Source organism: Conger conger, chromosome 11, assembly GCF_963514075.1.
Source record: "Conger conger chromosome 11, fConCon1.1, whole genome shotgun sequence".
Lineage (NCBI taxonomy): Eukaryota > Metazoa > Chordata > Actinopteri > Anguilliformes > Congridae > Conger > Conger conger.
In genome coordinates this window covers 28,346,254-28,368,634 of record NC_083770.1, presented here as the reverse complement: position 1 = coordinate 28,368,634, position 22,381 = coordinate 28,346,254, and the positions used below count along the sequence as shown (strand labels likewise).

Below are 22,381 nucleotides of genomic sequence, written 5' to 3'. Positions count from 1 at the left end.
TTTGCGTGCTTGTCCTTCTGGGGTTGCTGGGAGAACGTTAGTAGGGTTAATTATTATCCTCCGTACAAGAACAGAGCACAATTATGTTTAAGAATATACTGGGTCCGTTGCCATGGGTCGGATGTGGATTGACCTGCCCCATATCCCGCTTACAGCTGGCCAGAAACGGATCAGTACAATTCTTAATATTCTCCGTTCTCAAACGGGGCCGTATTGTATGCTTAGTGGTTACTATAGTTTTACTCGTTTATCATTTCGAAATTTGGGTTTGTAACTTACGTGGACCTCGGGGGTGATTACATTCGATTTGTACCTGCGCCACCATTACTCAATATATGCTCCCGGGATTAGCATTACTGCTGAAATCTCAGTTCGGTGGAGAACTCAGAGGCTGAGGGTCCAGTCAACACAATACATGCAAACCTGCCATGATAGTTGCGAGCCCAGGTCGGCATAGCATTAACTGGGCTCCTTAGAGCTAATTTGGCAGGAACCAGCGCTGTAACGCCCATGGGTTCCCTTCGCACCAAATCACAAGAGCCGTGCGTCACCGACCCTTTAATTGACAGAAACTTGCTGGCCTCACAGCTTAGAACTACCACAGGTGTACCGCCGATCGGTCGGTCTCTAGCCACCATTTCCCCCTGAGTATTCAGTTGTAATTTAGGCTGAAAAGGTACAAGATGAATTAGAGTCATGGAGATCACGCAAGTTACAAACAAAATAGTTTATTCGCAGAAAGGTAGGTTATTAGCTTTAGAATATCACAATCAATTAAAAAATACACAAATTAAGAATAGAGATAGAGTAAATAATCATTCCTAGCCTGCTTGGGCTACAATCAAACACAGAGTATAGAATATGCCGTGTGGAAAGTCGAATACGATCTTCCGCTGCTACACATACATACATACATACATAAGACATGTTGTGTGGGAAGTCGAATACGATCTTCCTGGTACTTACATACACGTACAATATGCTGTGTGGGAAGTCGAATACGATCTTCCCAGATTGGTCTGTCTCCCTTGCTTTTATGCCAAATCATACGTTTGAAACCAGGCGGCAGTGCCATAAATCAACCTGGAGGGGTGGTCAAATCTGGAATTTAGACCCCCACCCTTGGGGGTTGTTGAGTAGGGAAAATTAGATGATTACCAAGAGAGGACGTGTAGGTTTTCCCTTGAGTTATTGTTTATTAGTTTATTAAACTCCATTTGGTATGAAATGTATCTCATCCGATTCCTTGATTTTACCAGATCACATCCATACCAAACAGATTACCCTTATGTTTTATTATGTTGCAGTTATCATGAAACTTCCCTCCTGATTATCAATTTTACTTGCAAATCCTGTTACCATTACACCAAGACTTAATGCAATAATACAAGGATCACATGGGCAATGTTTTCAAGGTGTTACCGGGTCTATTTACTATCTTAATAGCAGTTTTGAATATTTAATCTAGGAGAACAGTCACCGGTGTAATGGCAGCAGTGCCCAAATGAGGGCACTGTGGCATTGTCTGGAGTCTTCCCCCTTGGAGGTGCCCTGGTAGTCGGTCACGATTCCCATGACTTATTGACCCCTCAACTAAAACATCTTCCCCTTATCTCCTTCAGCCTGACAAAGCTAGTTTAAACAACATTGACCAGAAACCCCAGTTCTCAGGCCCCTCACAAATGGCAGCCCTTCCAGACCTTAAACACTACACTACAGGCCGCCCTATCATATCTATGAATGCTGTAGTTGGGAGTTTTCATGATAACTGCATTATGCTGTAAATATGTATTTGTGCCTCTCATGGTAATATACCTTTTGGATAAACCTGATTTGGGTGAATGAAAGGAAAAGAGACAAAACCCCCAGATTGCTTGGTTTCTTCTCCTTATCTCCGAAATCCAGACCTTAGTTCTTGACCCTAAAAGTGAGTCGCCCATCTGTAATTTACAGCCAGCCCCACCAGGCAGTGTTCAGGGGGCTAAAACACATGGCTTCTACAGAGACAGCTTTTGCCCAGTTTCCCCTCGGCTCCTGAATGGTTATGATATCAAAGGTAGACTGTTACAAAAACTAGACCATTACACCAGTCGCACTGAACCAATCAGAATAACACCAAACATTACTATATTCTGACCTGGGATTATCATGAAACATCTTTATGCCATCTCCAATATTCCTGTGCTCTACCCTGTTAGGACTATGAGAAAAGGGGGGGCCCCAGGGCCCAAGAAGGCGCCTCTAAGAATCCTTCTCTAGCTCTCCCCCACAGGCATGTGTGCCAACGGTGGGGGCTAACAAAGTATGCTCCAGGAGGGGGAAGTCAGCAAGCTGACCAGCGCATGAGACCAAATGTTACTTATGACTGGCTTACAAAAGCAAAACAGAATCCAAAATCCACGTCACTCACTCCACACCACACATTCACTACAGAGAGAGACTCTGAAGCCCGACACTGAACAGCTCAGTTTGTTGGTCTGAAAACTTGCCCTCAATTTAAAGCTGCATGTACCTCTATCTAGCTATTCTGTGCCTTCCAGGAGTGTCACCCAGTATCTGACAAAATTTTAAATATAAAAGGTTTGGAAACAGCCAAAGTATAAACAAACTGAAATGCCCATTGTTATTATTATTATTAGAACATTGTTTTGTAATAACAAAACAAAAAAGTAATTTTTTTTTTTTTTTTTAATCATTTGGATAAAATCATTTGGCGGATGCTTTTATCCAAAATGACTTACAGTTGAGGGTGGCACGGATGGTGCAGTGGGTAGCACTGCCGCCTCACAGCAAGGAGGTCCTGGGTTCGAATCCTGGTCGGCCGGGGCCTCTCTGTTTGGGGGTGTCTGCGGGGGTTTGCTCCGGGTGCTCCAGCTTCCTCCCACAGTCCAAAGACATGCAGGTTAGGCTGATTGGAGAGTCTAAATTGCCCATAGGTATGAGTGTGTGAATGAATGGTGTGTGTGCCCTGCGATGGACTGGCGACCCGTCCAGGGTGTATTCCTGCCTTTCGCCCAATTTATGCTGGGATAGGCTCCAGCCCTCTGCGACCCTGTTCAGGATAAGCTTGTTAGGATAATGAATTAATGAATGAATGACTTACAGTTGATTAGACTAAGCAGGAGACAATCCTCCCCTGTAGCAATACAGGGTTAAGGGCCTTGCTCAAGGGCCCGATGGCTCTGTAGATCTTATTTTGACTACACTGGGGATCAAACCTTTTGGGTCTAATAATAAATCATTTTAAGTGGCCACTTTAGTTCTTAGAGCCAATCTTGTACGAGGTTGCACCCGCTTTGTCCCCAGAACAAACTGGATTCCTGGATTCCTGGGTTTTTTAGCCACGCATTCATGCTACAAACCTCCAGTTCCAGCTCATTACAAAGTGCGGTATAAAAATTTGATCTGGCTGGGCATTGTGCAGGCTATTGAAGCATAAACTTGAGCAAAAATACTTAGGCATGCTGTGGCATTCACATAATGTGCAAATTACATTAAGTACCACTAGAAAAGCCAGAACTGGCCTTTTAAGTTAAAATTACTCCAACACGGTAAATACAATACTGTAAATACAACACAATACAATACCTTTCTTTCAACATTTCATAAATACGGTACTTGGGCTTAAAATAAAAACTTGGTAATGAAGGCAGTTAAATCCCCCTGCCAGCAACAGGTACCCATGTGTGAATGTGTCACACTCCACCGTTGCATCATTCAGAAAATGAATTCAGCTGTGATGCACTATTGCCATTAAAGTGACCAGCATGAGCCTTGATAAAGCACACAAGTTGCTTAATTTGCTGATATCAGCGTAACCCCCAAATCAATGTTTTCAGCTTAACATTGTGATTCCATCAAATACATTCATGAATTGAACCTGTGGGACCAAATTAGTTTTCTTAATTTGTAACTCTCTGTACTTTGGGTTATTTTCTTCAGTGAAGGTACCATTTAAAATGCAAAAGAAAACAGCAGTCCAAGTTTTCTATATTATCATACATTTTAAATGGTGTTAACAGGTTTGTGCCACCACAGAGCTTGAGTAGATCTGATCCTTAACATCAACATAACCCTTACAATGTTTATCATATAAATGTGTTGATGCAGATACAAAAATCTTCTTCTGTACTTTTTCAAAGTACAGAATCCATAACAGGTATGAACATAGAAAATATATATAGTGCTGTCTTTGCAAGAGATAATTAGCTTTAATTGGTTCATGCTTTGTGATAAAGTGCATTTTCTACGGAATTACTTTTAAAACACCTGTGGACACAATTCATGCGCCCCACAGATGTACACATGACAATTTTCAGGTAAAAAGAAAAAATTAGAACAATCAAACAGCAGGAGACCTTTAAGTGCTCTATTTTTGTGCTTTTGGTGGAAAAATCTGAGACAGATACAGGTAACAAAAGAAAACAACTCACTGTCCCTATTGCATTTTCTTGCTTTATTTATTATACCTGTTCAATTGAACCACTGCATTTCTGTGAAAAATACCTGTCAGATGAAAACCGGGGTGATGTACCATGTTTGTAATTGACAGGTGCTGGTGGAAACTTCAGATTTTTCCTGGGCTCATTATTAATTTATTTATATTGTGCACACGCAGAACACACACTCACAATTGTTTCCTTTTTCATTTGAAATAGTTCATAGAAACTAAAAAATAGGAATATACCATGCCCATTGATAGAACTACTCAGAGTGAATGTGTTTGTGTGCGGGCGTGCGTCTGTGTGCGTGCATGCATGTGTGGTCAGAGCCACTTTTGTATGCATTGTTTGTTAGAGCAAAGCTTTGACAGGTCCTGATGTATAAATGAAGTGAAGCCCACACAGCCTATATCCCTCCTGCCACACACCTTTCAAGCTGATTAGCATAGTCATCCTTCACTTGTTTGTGCATCTGAAGCATCACCCTCCCGGCTGCCCAGAAGACAGAGAGACAAGAGGAGGATGAGCAATTCTCAACACAGAAAGGGTGGCAATCAGAAAGCAACACATTTCAACCAAAGCACCCTTCTGGCCCTTCTCTTGACAGTTGAGTCTTGTCACACTGAGTCTCCTCAAGCTTGGGTTATTTTGTATGCGTTTCCATGTTTATGACTGAAAAGGTGGGTAGAGTACAAATAAATAACTTCCAGTATCAGCCCACTGTTAAACAACTGCTATTCATTCACACCACACACATACTGTATAATCATGTGTAAAGAAACGTATGCCGTGGTTCTATAACTGTGCTTGTACAGTATATAAAAATGTGAGAAATTAATATACGCATCATGGTGTTACTTCACATTAAACCATGCTTCTCTACAAGCATATGACTAGCATGTCATTTAACTCGACAGGTACCTTCTAATTTCAGCTCTTTGTGTGTTTTTATTTTTATACATTATGTGCAGACTACAGTATCAAATGTGTGAAATGCAATGCATAGTGATGTAATCTTTGGAATGCATTTCAATTGTATCGAAAAGGTTTGTTCTAAATAGCATAACTTTAGACAATTGCACACCTGGCCCAGATACTGTTCCGCTTCGTTGCATTTACATTTTTACTGAAATTTAATTAACTTTAATTCCAGGAGTAGTGTTTCTTTAGCTTGTAGGATTGGAAGGAATTGCCAATTGGTTCTGTGGGCTGGATCTAATCTGCTGTCCATCCCTGGGGCTTAATTTATGAATTTATTTATAAAGAGAAATATCTGCTTCTTACACACCTGAGATATATAAAAATGGCTTTACAATTAGACTACTCTATATTGTGAATGCAGCAAAAAAACAGGCATTTTCCACTAAACAAGTTTGCAATATTTATTGCAGTCTCCATGCTAAAATGATCAAACACAGTTGACTACAGGGATTCACACCCTGCCCCTTTTTTCAAATAATGATTTGGGTACCCTGTCAGTTAATACTTTAACTCCTCCTCAGGCAACTATGACAGCTTGAAAATGTTTCCTATAGCCAGTTTAGAGTCTTTCAGTTTTCCCCCATTCTTTCGGGCAGAACACCTCTAGCTCCGAATTATTCTTTAGCCTCCTTGCATGTACGGCATGTTTGAGAACTCTCCACAGATTTTCAATAATATTCAAATCTGGGGACTGTGGTGGTCATTCCAAAACCTTCATCCATTTTTCCTGGAGGTACTTCATGGTTGTTATTGAGGTATGCTTTGGACCATTGTATTGCTGGAATACCCAACTCTCTTCAATTTCAATATCTGGACTGACCTTTGAACATTAGCCTCTAGAATGTCTTGATATATGGTGGAATCCATACTTCTTTCCACTCAATAATTCCTGTGTCCTCAGCTGCCACACCCATCTAAAGCATAATGGATCAACCTACATGCTTCACAGTTGGCAAGGTGTGGTTCTCTACAAAGGCTTCACCCTTTTTTTTCTCCAAACATACCTGCTTTGGTGGTGGCCAAAAAGTACAATTTTGGTTTAGTCAGTCCAAAGCACAATGTTTTCTTTTGCATACTTCAGACACTTTTTTTGTGTTGAGGTTGTTCTTTCTTGCAAAGTTTGAAGTTGGTTTGAAACATTTTGTAGCCTTATCTCTCTTGGTTAAAATGTACCATCTTCATTCTGAAATTATTTGACAACTGTTTAGAGGAACTAATGGTTGTTAACACCAGACAGAACAGCCACTGCAGTTTGATACTTTAGAAGGCATGGAGTTACGTCAGAATAAAAAGTTCAGCCCAGCAATTATACTCACCTGACTCATTGAAGCCTTAATGAGTAAATCACCTGTGTTTGGGCCTTAGTAATCATATTATTTAAAAGTAACAAAGAATAATCCAAAAGGGTTCCCATACCTTTGCACAGGGCCCTTTTCCAATCTTCCTTTAAAATTTGCAGAAAGGTCTTATGTTTAAGAGTTGCTTCTGATCACATACAGATTAATTGTAACAGACATTTAAACCAGGGTGCCCACATTTCTGCACCCCACTCTATATCTAGCATAAACTTTACATTGAGATACTCTTGCTCTACAAAGGAAACTTGAATGATTACAGTAGCTGGATGCCAGGGATGTTCCGATGTAATTAATTTGGCCTATTTGTGCATTCAGTGAACACTCCAATTTCATATATGAGATGATTTTCAGAGGTTTCAGAACCTTGGGTGGCACATTGATCCAGTGAATAGCACTGTTGGAAATGAAAGGACTGAGTTCAAATTCTGACCGAGGGCCTCTCTGTGTGGCCTAGTCCTTGTGAAGTTGTCTGGATAATGAACCTCTAAATAATCTATCTGTCCTGGTTGTAGAGCACCTATTGTATTGTATCCTCTTTTTTTAGCAGGCTTGTAGTTTGTTGGGTACTTTCCTTTCTCCTCTCTGTGTGGAGTTTGCATGTTCTCCCCATATCCCTGTATTCTGGCTTCAACCAGTTACCACAGTCCAAAGAGCTGGGCCAGTGGTTACCAAACTAGGTCCTGGAGTAGCCCTGAGTATGCTGCTTTTTGTTCCAACCACAATTTCCGTTGAAGAATTTTAACAAGCTATTATCTTTTCTTAATTAGGTGCTTTCCATCTTCAGATGGATTATTTACCTTAAACTGCATTATGTCAGAAATAGCTTTGTAATGGCATGAAGAAGTACCATGTTCATGCTGTGCTTACTGCACTTGCTAATCTTGCAAGCAATTACATGAAAAGAGGTAACAAATAAAACACTTTGTAATCATTTGATTTGCCTTAGAATTTGTCATCTTCCAAATGGTTAGTCTTGGTGGTCAGGTGTCCACACTTTCAAAACTTCGGAGCCTACTGATTCACCTACAGTCTTTAATTTGATCAGTTAAAAATAATTTACCACTCTTTATGCAATTTTCCTGCAAAATGTATGCATTGTGTTCAATATAGAACAAGATACTTGCATTTCTTTATATATCCATAGCTATCTGACAAAATGACAAGTTAACCCCTCTAAACATGAAAAGCGTGTGAGTGAATGGAGAGTTGACCAGTCCAGGGGGTACAGTATGTATTCCTACCTCGCAAACTGCAACCTGCTGCCCTCCCTTTTGTCACCATGACCAATGCATGGATATGGATACATGGACTCAGGGTTTTCTTTCAGAAGCAGAGAAAAGCAGAGGTCTGCTGTTATGATCCTGAGTTTACATTCATTAGTCTTTGCACTCGTCTTCCCCTGTGATGTCTGTGTCTGAATGTTTTCTGATCCCAAGTCACTCCCCTGTCTGTGTGCTTCACTATTCGGGTGGTTTCAGAATTTTTCGGTTTCCCAATATTCCTTCAGTCTCACTTTTCTTACTTCCTGCTTTCTCTCCATTTCATGTTTGTAGATGGCACTAATTTACTAATCCCAACTAACTTGTACAGTACTAATTATATTAACACACTAATATGTTCATCTACAAACTAACATTCACTAGTTTTGGGTATTTGTAATTTAATCACGTAACTAACAGACTAACTCTACCTCTACCTCTACCTTCAATACTGCTCCATAACTCCGCCTCCCTGTTCTATCCCTAAATTGCTTGCCTCGATTCAGCGAAATGTTTGCACCTGCACTCCCCTATCACTACGTTCCTTAATTCTGTGCAATTGTCTACTCCCTAGTCTGGAGCCGTTTGTATTACATGTGCGTCTTTGTGAATCCAGTCCATGTTTTTGTTTCCCCCCTCGTTATTGTGTTATTACCGTTTCATGTGTCTCGTTTGTCTCATTCCCCTGTGTTTCTATACCTGTCCTTCTCAGTTGCACTTCTCTAGTTCGTCTTATCATGTTTTTGAGTCCCGAGCACTTATATTCCTTTACCCTTGTTCTAGCCTTCTTATTCCCGAGCCTTTGCCCTTGTGGCATTCTGTTCTAGTTTTTTCATAGTTTTTGTCTTCTGGATTTCTTGTTTATGCCTGCTTCTCTGGACTCTTATCTTGTTTTGTGGACTCTGTACTTCCGCCCTACTTCTGGACTGCCTACCTGGTTTTCAACTCTTGCCTTTTTGGATTACGCTCTGTCTGCCCCTTATCCACCTGCTCATTAAACCAGCCAACACCCCTGAGTCTGCTATTGGTTCCTCTGCCCCACCATTCTGACAGTCTGCTTGGCAGAACTGATCATGTCATACGGGAGCATATAATTGCCCTACAAGCAGCTTCACTCATAGTTCTTGAGTGAAAACATGAACAACGCAATATTCCAGATTGCTTTCTCAACAGTACTTTTTGCTTGTGAATCAATTTTGGCTGAATATAGAATATAAATGTGAAAACTCTCAGGTACTGATTGGGCATTTGACTCAGGAGAGCACTTAAGTGCAAAAAATGTAATAAGCACTGGCCAAAAAAGTTTACAACAAAAAGACAAAGATAGTGAGGCATGCTTTTCATTCAGACTGACCTCTGAATGCCTAATTTTTAAATATGGCACTTAAACTTTGACACTTACTATCCATCCATCCATCCATCCATTATCTGAACCCGCTTATCCTGATCAGGGTCGCAGGGGGGCTGGAGCCTATCCCAGCATACATTGGGCGAAAGGCAGGAATACACCCTGGACAGGTCGCCAGTCCATCGCAGGGCACACACACCATTCACTCACACACTCATACCTACGGGCAATTTAGACTCTCCAATCAGCCTAACGTGCATGTCTTTGGACTGTGGGAGGAAACCGGAGTACCCGGAGGAAACCCACGCAGACACGGGGAGAACATGCAAACTCCGCACAGAGAGGCCCCGGCCGACGGGGATTCGAACCCAGGACCTCCTTGCTGTGAGGCGGCAGTGCTACCCACTGCACCATCCGTGCCGCCTTGACACTTACTAGGTGAATCAAATTTAAACAGTCTGGGTAAACATGTCCCTCCTCAGATTAAAAACACTAAACATTATGAAACACTAAACACCCAAAAAGATGGATAGTGTGCCCATCACTACATAGCAATTCAGTTAATGTGTCAAACCTATACAACATGGCTTCAGGTTACTCTTTGGCTTGAGCATTTACTTTTTGTTTATTTATTCATGGATTAATAGAATAAGAAATGCCAACATGTCTGAGAACATTTTTCTAATCATGTATTCACAGTCTTTTTATTGCAATGGGACATCCTGGCCTTTTAAGAGTTTTCAGTGTTTCTAAAGAATTTATTAAATTTGAATTACAGTGTATATTGTTGCCATTTGTGAATTATCTTCAGCCAAATGGTACATGTATGGCACCTGTTAACTTTCAAGAAATACGTGAAAAAAGGGCACACCAACCTAAAAAAAATCTGTTTTACGAGACCCATTTAAGGATTTGGATTTTGTTGCAGGAAACATTATCGGATCTCAGATTATTTTGTCATGACCCAGTCTATGGTCAGGCCATAACAGGGTAGAGGATAGAGAGGTGAGGTGTTATCTAGGGATTGGAAATGAACACAACAGGCTGACAAGTAACTCCGGTCCTATCTGCCTATCCAAATCTAAATAAACCTAACTCGCTAAGGTTCACCGATCTCAAAGTGGGCGTGTAGCCAACCCACAACAGAGATCAGATCTCCATTCAGGATTGCCTTCAAAAACAACAAAGAAAAATAATAAAGAAAAATAACAAACACTGTTCCACTGTATGGATGCAATCTAACTGGGACACCAGCAAGAACCAGCATCCAGCAAATATGCACAACTGTGAACAAAAGCTTATGGCAGAGGTTACAATTTTCAAAACAACTTATAATCTGCTGCTAGAAACTCGGCGGTCCTGTTGACTTGTAACCTAAATTTGTACTCAGAAGTCTGTGAAACTTAAAAGCAAGTTGCTAGAAACTCTGGTCTCTTGAGACTTATTGAATAAATTAGTACTCCTCTGTGAGACTTTGAATCTAGTTGCTAGAAACTGAGAGGTCTTTTGAGACTTGTTACCTAAATTAATACTCAGGTCTATGGGACTTAAAACCTAGTGCTAAAACTCAGAAGTTGCTTGCAACTTGTACCTAGCTCTGAGTGAGGCTTGGGGCTCTGACTCTGGGACACAAGTATACATACCACAGTACCAATTCAAAAGCTAGCCGTTCTGTATCATAATCCGTCATTATATGGCTACCAAGGGAGCACTGAACTTCGGAGAAAGCATTTAAATTACATATATCACAAGGTGTGCGCTGTTGGAACCACTTTTCTCCTCTTACTGTGCGCATCAGCATGATCCTTATTCTGAAATCATTTATAGTCCATAAATGGATTACATACATACAGATACTGTTTGTCATAATTCGATATCATAACATTTCATAATATACAGTGGGCTCCAGAATTATTGGCAAAAAATAAAAACAGAGGAAAAAGGTTGAATGTTATAAACATGGAAAAACATGTCTCTGCACCTAGCATTTTGTCTTTTGTTTCCCTCTGTGCGTTCCGTAGTGCAAATGCAAAATGCAATGCCAGCAGGGAGCCAGGATGCTGAGGGGAGCAAGATATATCACAATAATTCATCAGAGGGTAATGGAGGAGATCTTAGTGAAAAGTTGATAGGATGCAAAAGCACTTTCTTGAAATAAAAAAATATATAATAGAAATACAAAGCCAGTGCACAGCACAGATGGGGCTAGCTTACTTTGTCACTGTACTGATGTCAGTTAAAGAGAGCAGTGACAGTATAAGATTAGAAATCACCAATGCCAATGGCATATTTGTGCTTTTAGACTACTTGACTAACCATGCCTTGGAGAGAGAGAGTACGTCTTTAGGGACCACACATATGTATATGTTTTTGCGAAGACATACTTGCACAACTAACATGCACACACACACACTCAGTGATCACTTTATCATGTATACCTTTACAACAAACTAGGCTCCAGCAGCAGAAGACGAATAAGTCTAAAAAATAAGTCTAATAAATACCTAAAAGAGCTCACTGCGTGCATATAGTGTGTTAAGAATTTAATGTAAATGGATATGATATGCTCTTTTTGCCATGCTCTTCTTGATGATCAGAACATTTAAACTGCAGAGTGCCACCATAGCTGTCAGGTCATCAGAGGCTGGTATTTTGGGGGTAATTGGAACTGAAAACCAAATTGAGGCTCTTTTCCCCTTGCTAAATGCTTGCTGGGTAACCTGACAGCCCCAAATGGATAGGTTGGGTGTGTGAGCCGAGTGTGGTGAGATTTAGTGAGGGAGAATGAGAGAGATGAATTGTTGCAGTGTTGGAAGGAGCAGAGTCGGGTGATTTAGAGTTGGAAGTAGAACAGACTGCATTTTCTGCAAAAGGAGTTGGGTAGGACTTCATTGATTCATCCAAAGTAGAACCTAAGAAAGGTGAAAGGTTTTAGCGTAGGATATTTCCAGTTGTGGGTGTTCAACTCAGCTCAATTCCCACAATACATTCTTCACAGGTACCATACCAAGCCAAAATATGAGAAAGCTACACTTCACTGAAATATAATGGAGTGAATTGTTGGCTTAAATTCATGAGGTATAGACAGGAATTTTGAAGTTTAATGAACTGAAGTCATTCTAGATGCATTGAGAAAAGGCAAAAGAACATGGAATTTAATACAAATGCCAAAGATTGTACAATAAATACTAAATGACACAACACCACAATTAAATCAAAGGATGCTCCTGTACTCCTGCAACATACTGTGTTGACAAAGCTCTTTTGGGAGACCAAGTATTGCGGAATTTCTCTTGACTACTGTGTAGGGCTCAGATAACTGAATTAAGTTTTTACACGTTGGTGCTTAAGGGACGTATCTGGACGGAATGTGCTTACTCCATTGCCCAAAAATGTAAGACAAATCAGAAAAAACTGGACATACTTTAACAGATTCAAAGATTCAATAATAACAGTCCAGTACAGTACATGTGGAAAAGGCTGCTACACTTTTTACCCTGTAACTTACACTACCTTGTCAAAATTGACCACAAAACTACTCCACCCAGATTAATTATCTGCTGGACTTTGCTTGTACTACCCTTCACCTAATTTGCATTTTATTTTGTGAATGGATCCATCTTGATCGCATTTAATGCTAATAACACTCTTAATCTCACTAATAGGGGTTGTGAGCTGTAACTGAGCTGTGAGGTAGTTTACTCGAGTACTGAGTAATGAGTATTATTATGTGCTTGCTATTTGGGGTTTAGGGGTTTGCCCTTCTTCAGGGCGACATGGCTCAGGCAGTAAGAGCAGTCGTCTGGCAGTCGGAGGGTTGCCGGTTCGATCCCCGCCCGGGCTGTGTCGAAGTGTCCCTGAGCAAGACACCTAACCCCCAAATGCTCCTAACGAGCTGGTAGGCGCCTTGCATAGTAGCCAATCGCCGTTGGTGTGTGAGTGTTTGTATGAATGGGTGAATGAGAAGCATCAATTGTGCAGCGCTTTGGATAAAGGCGCTATATAAATGCCAACCATGTGAGTACTGAGTTGTGATTGGCTGATAGACAACAAGCGCTACACAGATTTTCTCATGAACATGGTTCATCGCAGTCCAGTTAAAGTGTGTCGGACAGAGAACGTGATGGTGAAAGTTTGCTTTTGTGAAATAAAGAAGTGCTTTCAGTTACTGTATACCAGCACAAACACAGGAAAATCACAATGGACTTACGAAATGTTAGATTTGGACTTTCTCAGTCTCAGGTATTCAGGTATCAGGGGAATGTTTTTGCATTTAACAAAAAAGACTGGAAAGGACAAACTTAACTATATACATTAAATCTCACACAGAAACAGGTTGTCTTTCAGGATTCCTGGCAGTTGAGCAATTGCTAAAGGTCATGTGCAGAAAAAGGCCGATATTGTCAGTTGATCTGCCAATAATTTGCCTGTTTTAAGCTGAGTGATTGGGGCTCATAGACACTGCATCATAACCTGTTTTCATACACACTTTCTTCTCAAAGACTGTTATTTCTGCGAGTGGAGCGCAGGCTCTGTCAGGGAACACATTAAAGCAACCCAATGAAGTGAATCATTCCTGAGGAACACCTGCTGGGAGGAACCAAGTCATTTGCAACATGCATTTTATTTGCACTTCCCCAAGAATTTTTAACAAACAGATGTTGGATGTAAACTAGTAGGATGAAAAACACGCACATCACATTCAATATCAGTATTTCTTCAGTGTTCTATAGCATGTAAAGTAAATCATTCATGCTTTTCACAACATACACTAAACACCATGCCTCCAGAAGATTCTCGACACCTACGTATTCAAAAGATTGATCTTTGCAGAAGGTTAATGGTATTCCCTCAGTGTATGCAAAGTGGTTCCCTTTGGAATAAAACTGACGTGAATGCCTTAATGTGCTCCCGCATCAACAGAACACAGCAGCCTTTTTCATGGTGTATATAGTACAATGGAGGAAAATTAGTCACACAGAATGCACAATGTGGCAGATAGGCGGCCTGTGCTTATATCACTCCTCTGTTCATCTTTCTGCCTGTCTGTGAATCCGCATCCTTCAGTCTCCTCCCCACCCCCATCTCTCCATTTGCGTTATTTATTGACTATACTGGTGTGACTCGTGGAATGTCTTGAATTCAACTGCACTGTATTAGCGATGTGATCTGAATTGTCCATTACCCATAATTAGACCTGTGATAAAGGGCATGAAGTTACAGCCACGTGAGAAATGATAGCTCTGACCCTGGCTCGGAGTTCCATTAATGGGTCACTACGCACAACCTTTGTTTATTCATTAAACACTTCATAGAGTGCGGAGCAATAATGGTGCAATGTTCAGAGCACAATGGCTTCCCAAAACTACTGTTCTGTGGGATTGCATCTCTGTAAGCGATGACACTACAAAACCATCATACAATTATTCATTCAAAACTGGAGAGGATGATATTGATGTTAAAGAAAAACAGCAGAGATGATAGAAAGAATGTGTTTAGAAATCCATTTTTGTTAACTCATCCATTATCGCAGCAAAATGCAGCAGGATGTGACATTACATCCTTAAGTCAGCAAACAACATTTTTTTTTATTTGCTTGGGGCCCGAGAATCTGTAAGTCTACCCCTACATATTGTACAGTAAATCTCACCCAGACACATTTGCATTGTTCCCCATTTTTTGTTTGTCCAACCCTGGTTGCTTAGCTGACCTTGCCATCTCTGTCACCAGTTCTCAGAAAATATGTCTTTACATTTGTGGTAACTGATCAAAATTTGTGGAAATTGCTTATCTAAACCTCTCTGTTTGGCAAGCTGAATTTGTCATGATTGTCTGTTTTGTAGTGAATTTTGTCATGTTTCTTCTTGACACTGTTGGACACAAAATGGTGATTCATCTTTTTTTTTTTTTACCAATAATTCAAAAGTTAAATCAATCAGCTGCCCTATTTTCCACTCCGACAATCTAGTATCCATTCCCTGCTCCCGTCTGTGACCTGGTCTGTCCCCAGCTGTACAATCTGCAAGGCTTGTGCTTGACAAGGTCTTCTGTTCCTACTCTGTGTGACCTCAGAGTTGTTGAGGGCACCAGAGGCCACCCAGGCTTATACCTGGTTCATGGATTTGCTCTCCCAGTTTGTGAGGACACAGAGAGGCTGGGTTGCCTGCTAGTCAGCTCTTTTTGCTGGACAACAAGGCTATTGCCAGCCTGGGGGCCAAAGGAGCCCATCATAGATGTGCTCTTGCTTCATTGCTCATTGTGGAGAAAAAAAGTATTATTTAGATGCATCAAAAATTGTGACTATGCCAGTCCCGGTTCTCTACTGCTCTGACTGGGGGGGCAGTCACAGATTTCAGGGGGGCACTCTTTATTCAGGACACACTCTGTACTCCAGCACATTGAATTTGAAATCAAACGATTAATATGATGTTACAGGATAAACTGTTAGCTCTGATTTGAGGGTATTTACATATTGTGTGTTTGGTGCAGGAATTACAGCCGTTATTTTATATGTAATAATACTGGCCTAATAATTTTACTTTAATGCCAATACAGGTGTAATTGTACTTAATTTCTACTTAATGGAAATAGTTACACAAGGTAGATTACTGGAAAATGTAGTTAAGTTAGCTGGTAGCACTGTCCAATGCTAGGTTTTGGTTATAGAACACACAAAAACAAAAGTTGGATAGTGGTTTAAAGTAATATTAAGCCTATATATGACGTCTTCACCTTAATCAGTTTGTTGTAGCCAACCTAATATAGTGTTCGATAACTTGGCTACCTTTTCCGCTTGTCTGTTTTGAAGTGTTCCACTTTTGTGTTTCAAATTTGCTTTGCTGTAGCTCACTCCTCTGCTGTAACGTTAGCCATCTTCCTTCCTAACGAGCTGACGAAGCCAATTATTGTACATCATTCTGCATCATCACATAGACACCCCTAGTCCTGGCCCTGGACTATGCCCAGATATGCATCTGCACATGGTATGCATACTAATGAAGAATAAGTAATAGCTAACTATTTTAAGAAATCATCTTTTATTTTTATACAATGTCCTATACAGTGCTGGTGAGTATCTGGAGAGTGGCACAATTTGTTTTGACTCTGTACATTGGATTTGAAATAAAACAGTAAATATGAGGTTAACTGGCTGTTTCTGTTCTGTTTCTTGACCACCTATGTGTCTTTGTATCATTAATACAAAATGTAACAAATGGTTAGGTGTGGAATGTGTATTTAGAGTTTGTTGCTGTTGTTTCTCAACATCAGGACCAAATAATCCAAATAGTGTCAATGGCAGTAAAGTAGGGCATCGTGAGGCTACACATTTAAAATAAATCATTCAGAGATAGCCTAAATATTACAGTAGGTGTTTCAAAATGAACTATTTGTTCATTGTACATTGTTAAGAAGCAAGAACACACTGGTGAAGTCAGCAATAGCGAATTACCTGGTAGACCACAAAAGACCACTGTAGTGTTGACCAAAGTGATACTTTCAATTGTGAATAATTTCATGGTTTGAAATGAAATGACTTTTCTAGAGAAAATATGCTAAAATGAATTATCCACTCATCAAAACATTGAAGGGTTATATACAAGTGAATCTCTCAATCAGGACCTTCTGATATTGGTTTCAGCAGTGTTACGTGTTATTATCTGCCCCCACCCCTCACACACGTACGGATGGTACCAATGGATCAGTCCCAAGATGGGCCATGAGGTATCCACTATACTTTTTTCTCTATACATTCACCACTCCATATGCAATAAGCAATATAATAAATGCATTATCATCATTCAAAAATGCATTTCCTCCAATGTAATGATATTATTATAATACATATACTCTGAAAGATGTATGCCATTGAGATGGTCACAACTGGTATTTCACCAGACCGTTTTATTGCACTTATTAGAGACTCTGTGTAAGTTACTGACTTCCCTGTGAGATAAGCTAATGCAACGTAATGAGATGTAAATTGCAATGAAATGCAAAGGACACCATGGGACCGATTCTTATGATACCAGCACAGACTTCAATGGTGCATGTGTGTGTGTGTGTGTGTGTGTGTGTGTGTGTGTGTGTGTAATACAATATATAGTGGAAGTTCAATGCCAAAACAAAGTATGCATGCACAGCAAGCCAAATGATTTTGAGTCATAGATACACAAAGCTTTATTTACAGTACTTATTCCTGGAGGAGATGATTACACCTTTTTGTAGCCAGGACTTAATGAGGCAACTTCATACCAATGTGTTTGTTAATGCTACAGCAAAATGTAAAATATCCGCTAATGCCTAGAACCATCCAAACAAATATGAAATATCTGGCAAATTTGCAATAAATGTGAAATGACTCTAAAAAACTAAAATCCTTTATGACATGATAGTCCTCAAATTTACCATTTGGGAAATATATACAATGTTGTTTGAAAATAACTGTAAAGCTTCTTTATTTCTTTCCATTCTACATGTCAATGAACCAGCAATGAACCAGCCAATTCTGAATCATGTTAGGATAAACTACCTTTGAAGGCATTTCTGTAAATGTGGAGCTACAGTAGTGGGTATTCATTTTTACCTCAGTCCGGCAAATAACGGTGTGCCTTCTACCGTTTCTTCTTCAGCAGCAATACAGTTAACTTGGTATAGCACTATGTAGGGACTCGTACTTTCTTTCAGTGTTTGTAAAAGTGTGTTTCCAGCCTTAGCTTGAGGGTAGAGGTCATGTGGCAGCATTGGTTTTGTTGTGGGGCTTCGGTTTTCACCAGAAGAGGGCAATCTGAATCATTTCGCACAGCGAAGGTGCCGTGAGAGACAGCCGTGATATTGTTACAGTGGTAGAGCGTGCTACGCCTTCTCTACCCCCTGTCCTATTTGGAACTGAGAGACGGACAGAGAAAATACAGGAAGAAACGGTATTTGTCCTACTCGGGCTGTTGGTCTGTGAATCTTTTCACGCTGCCAAACACTGGAATATGAACTTCTAGCAACCTGCACTACGTTTCATTCGGACATTCTGAAAAGATTTTTGCGAAGGAATTCTTGTCTGTTGATTTACACTGTTGCTGAGTCTTCGTTTAAATGATTCCTTTACGCACTATGGCATAATTAATGGATGAAACGCAATGCGAACATTAATAGAGAGTGTGACTTCCATAAACTTTTCTTCGTCGTACGTTTCATTTCGGATTTAATTCCATCTGGCTTTGGAATTATCCTCTACGGTTCCTCTGTCGCTCTTTTATTAATTGTATAACCATAAAATCGTGTTAATAATGCGTCAAAATCTTGGAGAGACCTCAAGGCTATTTCCCTGCTTGCATCAGGACAGTGAGACACACTGCATGGCTGGACTCGGAGACTAAAATACGGGCACGAGGTTGCTCACCCTTCCCATACCTCCGGAACGCAACGGCGGGCAGGTGTGCCTTGTGTGCGCTTGCTGTCCGCTGCTCCACCAGCTCAGCTGCGTGAGCGGGTTGGTAGTGGATATTAACGATACCATCCGAGGAGACCGCGTGTCATGCGGGCTTGGAAGTCAAGTACTAGAAGAAGGTTTTAAACCCGTGGACAGTAGCTGATAGATACGAGGATATGGGTATGTTAAAACCAGTTGTATTATTATTTTTAAAATCCACTAAATTGTAGTGGTCATTAATTTTGAAATACACCTGCATACAAGAATCCTTACCCACACATATGCGTGCGTCCCTGAAATGTTAAAAAAGAAAAGGCAGCCACATATGGAGCTCATTTCTGAATTGGGAGAGGAAATTCTACGGAACTAATTTACGTTTGCAGACCAATAGCCGATACAGAACTTGAGAAAGTAAGGAAGAAAATCCGATTTTGTTAAATTTAGCTCATTCTATTTGTTCTATTTTCATGTCAAATAGCAGAAATACATGCCATTAAAAACAACGCAATAATATGTTTGTACGTATGTTTCGGACATACTGTAGTTAACGTGGCTATTCCCCATTGTGATACGATTTGCCGTGTGTGTTTGCTTACCTCTTGAGATTATTAAAACATGCTAGAACTCATCAGACGGAACGCTGATTTTGACTTGCCCGTAACATAGCCACACGTAGATCACTACAGTTAATGACGATGTGTTGGATAGCCCATTTCTATTTCATTACATTTTTGTCCTGCTGACTGCAGTTTGATTTTAATGATGTCTAAACATAGTCTTCTTTTCGGTCTTGTTTAGTCGCCTAAGCAGCGCTGAGGAGGGCCGTTGACTGGGACTGAAATGCTAATTAGGGTTAATGTTGGAAGCTTGGCAACTTTACCATGCATGGCTGTGCATAATTATGTGTAGGCGTAGTGGTTAGGTTCTGTTACCACACACGGCACTTCTATTTTCGTTTTGTGATCAACAGGTACACTCAAAGTACGAATTGATTGTGGAAATATCTTTCTTTGCAACTCCATGGTAGCTCGTAGTCATGACATGTAATGCCTCGTTCTTACCCGTTTTCGTTGTCCTTAGTGTGCGTGGCGTGCTGTTGGCTCAGGCTAACGAGCATTTTGTTATGACTTGCGCTTCACCGCGGAGGTTGATTGATGCCTTTGCGGAGAGCCAGAAAGAGTGTGGCTCAGTATGCGCATCTCGTATTTCTTTTTTGTTTCATGTATTTATTTTGGTGGGTGCAGGAGGGACCAATTCGGCTCGTTATTGACCCACTGCCTATACGGCCAGCTGTTGTCCCCCCTCGCAGTTTTTGGTGATCACTGTGCTTATGAAGACACTTAAAATCTGTTTCCTGCCACTGCAGAGACGAGTCACTTTCGCCCACGTTAATACTCGTAACATTCAGAGTAGGCTACAGATTTTCAGAAGTAGACTGTGTGCAAGCAACAATCATTATAGCAATAAGCTGCTGTGTGATATTTCTGCGTTCTGTATATGACTGAAAAATAGATGGAGGCTACGTATTTTCATCCAGAGAATACATTCCAGAATGCTTGCTGAATGAATTAACAAAAATGCTTGAGGATGTTAGGATGTTCTTTACAAATAATTCAAAGCTAATCGATAGCTATTGTTGTCTATATTCTAATCCTGATCCAGAAACGGACTTTCATTAGTATTCATTTATTATTATTATTATTATTATTATTATTATTATTATTATTATTATTATTTACATTTTAGTCTAACTATAGTGTGTGTGTGTGTGTGTGTGTGTGTGTGTGTGTGTGCGCGCGCGCGCGCGTGTTTTTTTTTTTAACACTACATGCAATTAATACATTTTATGACGGATATGTTTTCTATAATCACTGTTGTTCAATTACAATTAATTCAAACTTAATAAATCAAGGTTGCTATAACTACTAGCTTACATTATCAAGCTTGAACCCCCGAGTTGTAGGTGCAGGCGTGTGAAATAATAATAATAATAATAATAATAATAATAATAATAATAATAATAATAATTTAATTGTTCATTAGGCCTACTTCTTTAAAGAAACACAGTAGCCAGTCCCGGTGCTGTTCATAGCATGCGCTGTAGTATGGCTGGCCACGTACCTCATCAAATGATTAATAGCGCCAAGTGGCGCTGCGGCATTGGAGAGATTCTTGTTTTTGCGAACACAATGAGAAAACTTAGCCAGGAGCGAAGGCGCACAGTTTTAACAACTATAGGCCTACAGTAAACGTATCAAAAAGAATTGTACAGGGCTGCACCATGTACATGTGATGTAGACGAAACATAATCAATCAACATATCGTATTCGGAACAATTTGACATAATACACTTACTTGCTAATAAAAACGAATTCAGAAAAAAGTCAAAAGCACATTTGTGGCCATTTTGTTTCCAATATCCTTTGTACAGAAGTCTTATGGAAACAAATCTTCTGTTGTACAGCCTGATATATTTCTGTTTTTAAATGAGTTTGCGTGTTTCAGTGAGCATACCTGTTTCCACAACTGCTGATTGGGGTAACTTTCGAAGCGACCCAATAGAATTCTCAGCTGTCCCTTGGTGTAATAATATAGACAGGCAATTTGTTCAGGGATTGAAAGCCCTTAACACTGAATGCAATACATTTTTTCAAGTTAGATTATAAACAGTCGGCCTATACAGTGTTTCATTCATTCGTATCTGTAGCAGGGCAATCATGCTACGTGGCATATGACTTCCCATCTAAAACTAAACAAAGTCCCATCCATTTTGGCCGAATTATACATATGTTCATTCTAAACCCTGTGTGTTCTGTCGCGTGGGTAGGCCTATAGTATTCCTTATAGGAGGTAAGTAAGTAGCCTTATAGTATTGATATTTGATCATATATTTGAGTGTTGTAGGTGCTAGAATCACACTTTCCAATTTTGTATAGTGTTTAAACATATCGCAAACTATTACGTTTTTAATACATTACACTTTAAATTATCGTCTGCCTTTTGATCATGTGAGCATTTTGCTATTCTGTGTGTGTAGAGTATGTATGTGTGTGTGTGTGAGAGAGAGACTATGTGTCCATGTGTGTGTGTGAGGATTGATGGCAGGTTGAGATGCTAGACTAAAATCAGAGCTGAATAAACTTCACTCTGGAGAAACATCACTCCGTTCGTACAGTATGTGTATTTCCTTTGGAATTTGGATCAGCCATGAAGCAGAGGTGACTGCTGTGGTTTCAGTTAATTTCTCATAAATGTTTTCCCCCTTCTCTCAAATAGGCGCATCACAGTAGGAGACTGTTAGACAGATGAGGTGTCTCTTATTAAATGGCTAAGAGCTTTCTCGTGTAATGGAGAGGAGAGGGTGTCAAAACAGATAACTGTAGAGGAGATTGAAAGCCTGTCAGAGGCTGATGGAGAGAAGCAGGTAGAAGCCATATCTTTTCCTGGGCTTGATTGCCTATGCTGAGAATTGTTCTGCTCAGGTATAAACCATCACTGTCAGGGGAAATTAGAATCTGGGATATGGAAATATCATTAAGAAAAAAGAGAAGCATAAAACAATGTCACTG

At 40.2% G+C, this 22,381-nt stretch overlaps 1 protein-coding gene across 2 annotated transcripts in view; it reads left to right on the top strand.

The window, feature by feature from the left end:
- The first annotated feature begins 18,919 nt into the window (after positions 1-18,919).
- LOC133140983 (leucine-rich repeat transmembrane neuronal protein 4) overlaps positions 18,920-22,381 on the top strand; it is a 94,497-nt gene continuing 91,035 nt past the window's right edge. For both annotated transcript variants that reach the window (XM_061261324.1, XM_061261325.1), the window contains exon 1: positions 18,920-18,992. In XM_061261324.1, the coding sequence (XP_061117308.1) occupies positions 18,989-18,992 (4 nt within the window). In that variant the 5' untranslated portion in view covers positions 18,920-18,988. The remainder of the gene's footprint in view (positions 18,993-22,381) is intronic.